This window comes from Zea mays, chromosome 8, assembly GCF_902167145.1.
Source record: "Zea mays cultivar B73 chromosome 8, Zm-B73-REFERENCE-NAM-5.0, whole genome shotgun sequence".
Lineage (NCBI taxonomy): Eukaryota > Viridiplantae > Streptophyta > Magnoliopsida > Poales > Poaceae > Zea > Zea mays.
Genome location: NC_050103.1, coordinates 127,142,852 through 127,154,303, shown reverse-complemented (window position 1 = coordinate 127,154,303; position 11,452 = coordinate 127,142,852). Strand labels below are relative to the sequence as shown.

The 11,452-nt window shown below is 45.5% G+C and overlaps 1 protein-coding gene across 1 annotated transcript; it reads left to right on the top strand.

Moving 5' to 3' along the window:
- Window positions 1-2,353: 2,353 nt before the first annotated feature.
- LOC109941865 (uncharacterized) lies at window positions 2,354-2,746 on the top strand. Its single transcript, XM_020543108.1, has one exon. It carries the CDS (start codon window positions 2,354-2,356, stop codon window positions 2,744-2,746), a length of 393 nt encoding a protein of 130 aa, XP_020398697.1.
- Window positions 2,747-11,452: the final 8,706 nt, after the last annotated feature.

Below are 11,452 nucleotides of genomic sequence, written 5' to 3'. Positions count from 1 at the left end.
AGAAAAATCAGTCCTCACATGTCATGCTGCTTAAAAATTGCATAATTCATGAAAGTTGCATATTGCTATTTTAGACATGCTACATACCACATGTTGCAAATGTAGAAGTCATAAAAATGACTCCCATGTCTTTTCACTCATGCTAAGGCCTCGTTTGGTTGCTTTAGTCCAGGAACTAAAGTTTAGTTAGGAGACTAAAATTTAGTCCCTATCCTGTTTAGTTCTAGAGACTAAAACTATTTAAAACACATTAAATGAATCATAATAGGACTAAAATACCCCTTAGCATTCTCCCGCCATTAGTGCAACTGAAATAAAGGAGGGGAAAAAGTGAAATTTATATGGTTTAGTCTCTTTTAGTCATCCCTTGAGGGACTAAAGACTAAAACAATTTAGTCCCACCATTTGGCAATTTAGGGACTAAACGTGACTACCTCCAACCAAACGGGGCCTAAGTCAGATTGTTTTTAACAAACTTAAATATCTTTTCACTCATGCTAAGCCAGATCCTTTTTAATTTAACTAAAATATTAGTGCTAATGGAACATGGTACAGGAACAATTTGAAAACAGAAATCTGCAGCAAAATGTGCCTATAGAAATCAGAATAAGAGAGATATCTAGAACTTGAAGACAAATAAATAGAAATATGGGCACATGTCAATAGATCAATGCCCTGATATGCAATTGTTCCACTTGTAGAAACTGAATTCTCGATGTTTGATCTTCCAACCATTTTTGTCAATTTTAGAAATCTTAAAGCTGCCTCACAAGGTAATACATTGACCTATGAAATGGACAAATATACAAACCCAGGTATGTATCTCTCAAAGGGCTGCAGAGCAGAACTAAACAAATCACTACAATCGATTTAAACAGGCAAAGAATAAGAGCCATGCTCTGCATCTAGGAAGCAGAGAGAAACCATTCAAAGCACAACGGAACATATTTTTTCTAGTCCAGTAATTAGATTCTGTATTTGATCTACTATGCCAAACAACTAATATGTTTATGATTTAGTAGATAGAAAATTGCTTGAACAAACGACATTGGCAAACTATAAAATTTTCTATTTGTATGCATACACATCAGAAAGAGAAGAACCTCTTGATGACTAAGAGCGACCCTCCACGTCCTTCCGACTCTGCATAAAACATACAATACGAGCGCATAAATAAGATCCAACCAGCCAAATTGTCCACCGATGCCGTTGTAACCTCCTCCACCAAGGCCCAAGAAATAACAAAGATAAAGAAAGGAGGAAGAATCAACCACTACAATGATCTAAATTCAACGTAAAGAAAAGAAATGTTGAAGAACATATAAAAACACCAATTTTGTTATTGTATCGACTTTTGAGCTGAATATGTGGCACAAATTGTGCTGCAGCACGTACAAGAAATTTAGTTCTTCATTAACCTATCAAATGTCCAGTGTTATTATATAAATATAGGCTACTGTTTCTAATGGGGGAGAAATGAAACAGAATATGAAAATAAGTTGCATTGCATTACATAGTACCTCGGAGCAATGTCCCAAAGGCGAACATCTGCCAAGAAAACACTACTTCAACAACATAAGTAGAAAAAAGAGCTCGATCGATGGGTTAGTTGCAAAGAGAATCTGAACACACCTGGCGTACATATTACTTGCATATTGGGGGAACCAGATCATGTTTCTGATGACGCTTAAATTGCATTGTTCATCTCTCAAACTACGAAATCCGAATAAACAAGAGCGCAACGACAAAAATGCTAATATGCCACGCTACACAGGAAACAAAACTCTAAGGAACAGATCTGTTTGATTTCCCTGTTGGATGCGGCTGGTGGGCCGAGGTGATGAGTAGCTACCTGATGAAGGTCGCGGCGGGTCGACGAAGCGGGTGAACTTCAGGATCTTGGCCCCAGCAACATTCTCCTAGCAGGAGCAGACGCTGACGGATGCAGCATGGATGGACTGGAAGACGACATTGCATGCGACGTACTGATGCGCGCACCAGAGGTGTACACGTGCGGGGGAGGGGGCATCACGTCGGGGACATCGCGAGCGTGGACGAGGGGGGCGTCGAGCGGGCATCACGGTGATGCCAGGCCTTGTAGGCGGCCTCGATGGCAAAGCGGCGGAAGGAGAAGGTGAGGCACACCTGTAGTTGACCCAGACGCGGTCGCTCTTGTTGTAAAGCTTGTAGCCTTGTAGAGGTGGAGCAGCTGCCGGAGCCCAAACGAGAAAAGGAAGAAGAAACAAATGGAATCTAGAAAAGCAAGAACACTGACAGCACAACGCATGCCTCAAGGAAGGAGAAGCAGTAGAAGAAGGAACCCGCTACGCTAGGGGTCTCATCTCAGACGACCATGGCAAAGCAAGCGAGCGTGAGCCCACCGTCGGGGCCGGCGGCGGCGGCGGTCCCCGCGAGTGCGCCGAGGAGGCGGCGGAACACGACCACGGGGAAGGGGATGCGGAGCGGGCCCCGACGCGCGTACCTGTACTCCTGCGCGGCACGGCGGAGCAGCTCGACAATGGGCGGGCGGCCTAGCAGCTCCGCAGAGACAACAGATCGCTGCATATCCTCCCCCTCCGCACCGACCACCACAGGCACGCACCTCGCCGGCACCTTCCCGCAGGTAGCCCCCGGCAACGCCGGCACTGGCTTCACCACGGCGCCCGACGCCACCCTACACGCCCCCGTGGACACGCACCGGAGCAGTGCCGGTCTGCATCGAGGAGGCAGCAGTGCAGGTTTGTAGCGACAGGACGAGGCGGAGAGGTGAGGCGCAACACAACGCGAGCGGGGAGGGAGGGAAGCGGGAGGAGGGGGCGTGTGCTCTGTGGGCGTTGCTATATAATCCCCGGCTGCACGCGAGGATGGCGGGGGCGGCCGCGCAGATCCATGAATGGTGCCTTCCATCTAGAGAGAACGTGGTGGGGGCGAGGATGGTGTCGCAGATGGAAGGGGACCGCGGGGAGCGGGGCGAGGATGGCAGGGGCGCACACAGGATTCGTGAATGGTGCCTTCCATCTGCAGAGAACGTGGCGGGGGCAAGGATGTCGAGGCGGGGGCATGGTGTAGCATCTGTTTGCGCCCTCTTTACGGTTTTATAGAGTAGTAGTATATAGTATATCAAAGACAGGAAACTACATTTCATTTCAGCATGCACCAACAAACACTTCAGAGCTCATATATGAACCTCATTTGAAACAAGTATAAATTGTATTAACCAAAACAAATCTGATTATTACATATGAGATGTATTTCCGTATAGTATAAAATCTGAAAAATCTTTACAACAATGCTCACACTAGGACTTTTTGTCTAACTACTACTTAATCTATTCTTTAGTTCTTCCCACTCTTGTTCCATACGGCTCATACGACTGTTTGTAGCTTTATTTTCTTCTCGTAGCTCTCTATTTTCTTCTTGCATTGCTCTTTTCTCATCCTCGGATTGTTTCAACTTTTCTATCGATTCAGCCTTACTAATGCATGGACTTCTAAGGTGTCTTGTTTTCACGCCACCACCATATCCAACAATGTGATCCTGTCACTTTGAAGGAAAGCACTTATCTAGAAGTTCTGTATTATAAAGAGAAGGATCTAATGATATTTGTTCCTCAAGTTGTGTCTGCATTCAAAGATACCTTAATTTCAGAGGTTTGTATTATGATATATCACCAATAAAAAGAAATATATATGACTTCATAAGCTCACATGCTTGCTGGAGGATTCAGAATCTAGAAAACTACCTGAGAGCACCTAGAGGGGGGGGGGTGAATAGGTGATCCTGTGAAACTTAAACTTATAGCCACAAAAACTTGTTAAGTGTTAGCACAATAATCACCAAGTGGCTAGAGATGAGTCTCAACAAAACACAATACCACAAGAGATCAAACAAAGAGATGACACAGTGGTTTATCCCGTGGTTCGGCCAAGACCAACGCTTGCCTACTCCACGTTGTGGCGTCCCAACGGACGAGGGTTGCAATCAACCCCTCTCAAGCGGTCCAAAGACCAACTTGAATACCACGGTATTTTGCTTTGCCTTTCAATATCCCGTTTGCGAGGAATCTCCACAACTTGGAGCCTCTCGCCCTTACACTTGAAATTCACAAAGAAATACGGAGTAAGGGAGGGATTAGCAACACACACAAATCCACAGCAAAATGTGCACACACACGGCCAAGAATCGAGCTCAAAAGACTATCTCAAAGTTCTCACTAGAACGGAGCTCGAATCACTGAGAATGACAAACGAATGCGCAAAGACTGAGTGTGGATGATCAAGAATGCTCTAAGGTTGCTTGGTGTTCTCCTCCATGCGCCTAGGGGTCCCTTTTATAGCCCCAAGGCAGCTAGGAGCCGTTGAGAGCAAATCTGGAAGGCTGATCTTGCCTTCTGTCGACTGGTGCACCGGACAGTCCGGTGCACACCGGACACTGTCCGGTGCCCGATTTCTTTCCTTAAATGGCGCAGCCGACCGTTGGCTGCCAGAGAGCCGTTGGCGCACCGGACATGTCCGGTGCACACCGGACAGTCCGGTGCCCCCTTCTAGCCGTTGGCTCGGCCACGTGTCGCGCGCAGATTCCGCGGCCGACCGTTGGCCCGGCCGACCGTTGGCCCGGCCGACCGATGGCTCACCGGACAGTCCGGTGCACACCGGACAGTCCGGTGAATTTTAGTCGTACGCCGTCGGCGAATTCCCGAGAGCGGCCACTTCGCTCGAGGCAGCCTGGCGCACCGGACACTGTCCGGTGCACCACCGGACAGTCCGGTGCCCCAGACCGAAACAGCCTTTTGGCTGTACACAGCCAACTCTTCTCTTTTCTTCTTCTTTCTATTTCTAATACTTAGACAAGTATATTAGTACACAAAACCAATGTACTATGACTTAGAAACATACCTTTGCTCTTGTTTTGCACTTTGTTCATCCATAATCATGAATTCTCATTTAAGCACTTGTGTTGGCACTCAATCACCAAAATACTTAGAAATGGCCCGAGGGCACATTTCCCTTTCAATCTCCCCCTTTTTGGTGATTTATGCCAACACAACATAAAGCAACTAGAATAAGTGCAAAACCACTTCAAATAAAACTCAAATTTATTTTGATTCATTTTTGGCATATATGGATCATCCTTTGCCACCACTTGGTTTGTTTTTGCAAATCAAACTCAAATCTCTATCTCTAAGTCAAACGCACATGTTGAAGCATAAAGAGAGTCATTCCAAAAAGATTGATCAAAGATTTCAAAAACTCCCCCTATTTCCCATAATCAACACTTCTCCCCACAAGAGGCCAACTTTTGACAAAAGAGACAATGCAAGAGTTTTGACAAACCAAAAGCTCTATTCTACTATTTTCAAAATTTCTCAAGTGGTAGCTGATCCATCTATTGCTTTGGCCTTTATTTTCTCCCCCTTTGGCATCAAGCACCAAAACGGGATCAATCTTGGCCCAATAACCCCATTGCCTCACCAAATTCTTCAATTAAGAGCAAAATAGGCAATAAGAGTTTAAGGATGAACTTGGATGAGTTACTCTTTTCATCGGAGTGCAGTGGAAGTCTTGCATGGTCCAAGTCCACCTTTTCCCTTTCAATCCTCCTTGGAGACTAAAACAACCAAACTCAAGCATATGGTTAGTCTCAAAGGGTCAAGTTGTAGCACAACTCCCCCTAAATATGTGCATCACTTACACAAGGACTTGTGAGGTCCGGGGAATGTTTGTACAACTTGAGCACGACAATATGCAACAAAATGCAGAATGAACATGATCAAAGACATAAACACATGTATGCTATAATTCAATCCAAGTTCCGCGAATCTAAGACATTTAGCTCACTAAGCAGCCTGCAAAAGGTCTTCTCATCTAGAGGCTTGGTAAAGATATCGGCTAGCTGGTTCTCGGTGCTAACATGAAACACTTCGATATCTCCCTTTTGCTGGTGGTCTCTCAAAAAGTGATGCCGGATGTCTATGTGCTTTGTGCGGCTGTGTTCAACAGGATTTTCCGCCATGCGGATAGCACTCTCATTATCACATAGGAGTGGGACTTTGCTCAGATTGTAGCCAAAGTCTCGGAGGGTTTGCCTCATCCAAAGTAGTTGCGCGCAACACTGTCCTGCAGCAACGTACTCGGCCTCAGCGGTGGATAGGGCAACGGAAATTTGTTTCTTAGAGTTCCACGACACCAGGGACCTTCTTAAGAATTGGCACGTCCCCGATGTACTCTTCCTATCGACCTTACATCCAGCATAGTCGGAATCTGAGTATCCAATTAAGTCAAAGTTAGACCCCTTAGGATACCAGATCCCGAAGCAAGGCGTAGCGACTAAATATCTCAGTATTCGCTTCACCGCCACTAAGTGACACTCCTTAGGATCGGATTGAAATCTAGCACACATGCATACACTAAGCATAATATCTGGTCTACTAGCACATAAATAAAGTAAAGACCCTATCATTGACCGGTATGCTTTTTGATCAACGGACTTACCTCCTTTGTTGAGGTCGGTGTGTCCGTCGGTCCCCATCGGAGTCTTTGCGGGCTTGGCGTCCTTCATCCCAAACCGCTTCAGCAAGTCTTGCGTGTATTTTGTTTGGGAGATGAAGGTGCCGTCCTTGAGTTGCTTCACTTGGAACCCAAGGAAGTAGTTCAACTCGCCCATCATCGACATCTCGAATTTCTGCGTCATCACCCTGCTAAACTCTTCACAAGACTTTTGGTTAGTAGAACCAAATATTATGTCATCGACATAAATTTGGCACACAAACAAATCACCATCGCAAGTCTTAGTAAAAAGAGTTGGATCGGCTTTCCCAACCTTGAAAGCATTAGCAATTAAAAAGTCTCTAAGGCATTCATACCATGCTCTTGGGGCTTGCTTAAGTCCATAGAGCGCCTTAGAGAGCTTACACACATGGTCGGGGTACCGTTCATCCTCGAAGCCAGGGGGTTGCTCTACGTACACCTCCTCCTTGATCGGCCCGTTGAGGAAAGCGCTCTTCACATCCATTTGGTACAACCTGAAAGAATGGTGAGCGGCATATGCTAGCAAGATACGAATCGATTCTAGCCTAGCCACAGGAGCAAACGTCTCCTCAAAGTCCAAACCTGTGACTTGGGCATAACCTTTTGCCACAAGTCGAGCCTTGTTCCTCGTCACCACCCCGTGCTCATCCTGTTTGTTGCGGAACACCCACTTGGTTCCCACAACATTTTGCTTGGGACGAGGCACCAGTGTCCAAACTTCATTGCGCTTGAAGTTGTTGAGCTCCTCCTGCATGGCCAACACCCAGTCCGGATCTAGCAAGGCCTCCTCTACCCTGAAAGGCTCAGTAGAAGAGACAAAGGAGTAATGCTCACAAAAATTAACTAATCGAGATCGAGTAGTTACTCCCTTGCTAATGTCACCCAAAATTTGGTCGACGGGATGATCCCTTTGAATCACCGCTCGAACTTGGGTTGGAGGTGCCGGTTGTGCTTCTTCCTCCATCACTGGATCATCTTGTGCTCCCCCTTGATCACACGCCTCCTTTTGATGAACATGTTCATCGTCTTGAGTTGGGGGATGCACCGTTGTTGAGGAAGAAGGTTGATCTCGTTCATCTTGTTCCTGTGGCCGCACTTCTCCAATCGCCATGGTTCGTATAGCGGCCGTCAGAACATTTTCTTCATCTACATCATCATAATCAACAACTTGCTCTCTTGTAGAGCCATTAGTCTCATCAAATACAACGTCGCTAGAGACTTCAACCAAACCCGATGATTTGTTGAAGACTCTATACGCCTTTGTATTTGAGTCATAACCTAACAAAAAACCTTCTACAGCTTTGGGAGCAAATTTAGAATTTCTACCCTTCTTCACTAGAATGTAGCACCTGCTCCCAAATACACGAAAGTAAGATACATTGGGTTTGTTACCGGTTAGCAGCTCATACGAAGTCTTCTTGAGGAGGCGGTGAAGGTAGACCCTGTTGATGGCGTGGCAAGCCGTGTTCACGGCTTCCGACCAAAAACGCTCGGGGGTCTTGAATTCTCCAAGCATCGTCCTCGCCATATCGATTAGCGTCCTGTTCTTCCTCTCTACCACACCATTTTGCTGTGGTGTGTAGGGAGCGGAGAACTCGTGCTTGATCCCTTCCTCCTCAAGGAACTCCTCCACTTGAAGGTTCTTGAACTCGGACCCGTTGTCGCTCCTTATCTTCTTCACCTTGAGCTCAAACTCATTTTGAGCTCTCCTGAGGAAGCGCTTGAGGGTCCCTTGGGTTTCAGACTTATCCTGCAAAAAGAACACCCAAGTGAAGCGTGAAAAGTCATCAACAATAACTAGACCATACTTACTTCCTCCTATGCTCAGATAGGCGACGGGTCCGAAGAGGTCCATACGCAGCAGCTCCAGAGGTCTTGACGTGGTCATCACATTCTTGCTGTGATGTGCTCCACCCACTTGTTTACCTGCTTGACAAGCTGCACAAGGTCTATCTTTTTCGAAATGAACATTGGTTAGACCTATCACGTGTTCTCCCTTTAGAAGCTTGTGGAGGTTCTTCATCCCCACGTGTGCTAAGCGGCGATGCCACAACCAGCCCATGCAAGTCTTAGCCATTAAGCATGCATCTAGACCGGCCTCTTCTTTTGCAAAATCAACTAAGTAAAGTTCGCCGTCTAGTACACCCTTAAAAGCTAGTGAACCATCACATCTTCTAAAGACAGACACATCTATGTTTGTGAATAAACAGTTATATCCCATATTGCACAATTGACTAACAGATAGTAAATTGTAACCAAGAGACTCAACTAAAAACACATTGGAGATAGAGTGCTCATTGGAAATTGCAATTTTACCTAACCCTTTTACCTTGCCTTGATTCCCATCACCGAAAATAATTGAATCTTGGGAATCCTTATTCTTGACGTAGGAGGTGAACATCTTCTTCTCCCCCGTCATATGGTTTGTGCATCCGCTGTCGATAATCCAACTTGAACCCCCGGATGCATAAACCTGCAAGACAAATTTAGGCTTGGGTCTTAGGTACCCAACTCATGTTGGGTCCTACAAGGTTAGCACAAATATCCTTAGGGACCCAAATGCAAGTTTTGTCTCCCTTGCATCTTGCCCCTAATTTTCTAGCAACTATTTTCCTATCCTTTCTACAAATAGCAAAGGAAGCATTTAAGGCACGATACATTGTAGAGGGACCATTCATAACTTTTCTAGGAACATTGACAACATTTTTCCTAGGCATATTATGAACAACATTTCTTCTACCAATATTTCTATCATGCACATAGGAAGAACTAGAAGCAAACATAGCATGAGAATCAAAATCATCATAAGCATTATAACTCCTATAAGCATTTCTAGTTTGTCTCCTATCATGGTACATAAAAGCATGGTACTTTTTAGCACTACTAGCCATAGGAGCCTTCCCTTTCTCCTTGGCGGAGATAGGAGCCTTGTGGCTTGTCAAGTTCTTGGCTTCCCTCTTGTAGCCAAGTCCATCCTTAATTGAGGGGTGTCTACCAATCATGTAGGCATCCCTTGCAAATTTTAGCTTATCGAAATCATTTTTGCTAGTCTTAAGTTGGGCATTAAGACTAGCAACTTCATCATTTAATCTCGAAATTGAAACTAGGTGTTCACTACATGCATCAATATCAAAATTCTTACACCTAGTACAAATTATAACATGTTCTACACAAGAATTAGATTTATTTGCTACTTCTAATTTAGCATTTAAATCATTGTTAACACCTTGTAAAGTAGAAATGGTTTCATGACAAGTAGATAATTCACTAGAGAGCATTTCATTCCTTTTAATTTCTAGAGCAAGAGAGTTTTGTGCACTAACAAATTTATCATGCTCCTCATATAAAAGATCCTCTTGTTTTTCTAGTAATCTATTCTTGTCATTCAAAGCATCAATCAACTCATTAATCTTATTAATTTTAGATCTATCTAATCCCTTGAATAAGCATGAGTAATCTATCTCATCATCATCACTAGACTCATCCTCACTTGAAGTATAAGTACTAGTATCATGAGTGCTTACTTTCTTCTCCCTTGCCATGAGGCAAGTGTGATGCTCGTTGGGGAAGAGAGATAACTTGTTGAAGGCGGTGGCGGCGAGTCCTTCATTGTCGGAGTCGGAGGAGGAGCAATCCGAATCCCACTCCTTTCCGATATGTGCCTCGCCCTTGGCCTTCTTGTAATGCTTCTTCCTCTCCCTTTTGTTCCCCTTTTCCTGGTCACTTTCATTATCGGGACAGTTAGCAATGAAATGACCAATCTTACCACATTTGAAGCACGAGCGTTTCTCCTTTGTCTTGGTCTTGCTTGGCTGTCCCTTGCGACCTTTAAGCGCCGTCTTGAAGCGCTTAATGATGAGGGCCATCTCCTCATTATTTAGCCCGGCCGCCTCAACTTGCGCCACCTTGCTTGGTAGCGCCTCCTTGCTCCTCGTTGCCTTGAGAGCAATGGGTTGAGGCTCATGAGTAGGACCGTTCAACGCGTCGTCCACGTATCTCGCCTCCTTGATCATCATTCGCCCGCTTACGAACTTCCCAAGAACTTCTTCGGGCGACATCTTGGTGTACCTGGGATTTTCACGAATGTTGTTCACCAAATGAGGATCAAGAACGGTAAAGGACCTTAGCATTAGGCGGACGACGTCGTGGTCCATCCATCGCGTGCTTCCGTAGCTCCTTATTTTGTTGATAAGGGTCTTGAGCCGGTTGTATGTTTGTGTTGGCTCCTCGCCCCTTATCATTGCGAATCGTCCAAGCTCGCCCTCCACCAACTCCATCTTGGTGAGCAGGGTGACATCATTCCCCTCATGAGAGATCTTGAGGGTGTCCCAGATCTGCTTGGCATTGTCCAAGCCGCTCACCTTATGGTACTCGTCCCTGCACAAGGAGGCTAGCAACACAGTAGTAGCTTGTGCATTTTTATGAATCTGTTCATTAATAAACATGGGACTATCCGTACTATCAAAGTGCATTCCACTCTCTACAATCTCCCATATGCTAGGATGGAGAGAGAACAAGTGACTACGCATTTTGTGACTCCAAAATCCGTAGTCCTCTCCATCAAAATGAGGAGGTTTACCAAGCGGAATAGATAGTAAATGAGCATTAGTACTTTGAGGAATACGAGAGTAATCAAAAGAAAAGTTCGAATTGACCGGTTTCTTTTTCTCGTAGTCGTTGTGGTCGTCGTCCTTTTGGGAGGAAGTAGACTCATCGCTGTCGTAGTAGACGATCTCCTTGATGCGTCTTGTCTTCTTCTTCTTCCCATCTTTGCGTCTGTGGCCCGAGCCCGAGTCGTTGGACTTTTCATCCCTTGGCTCGTTGACGAAGGACTCCTTCTCCTTGTCGTTGATCACGATTCCCTTCCCTTTAGGATCCATCTCTTCGGGCGGTTAGTCCCTTTGTGAAGAGAACGGCTCTGATAC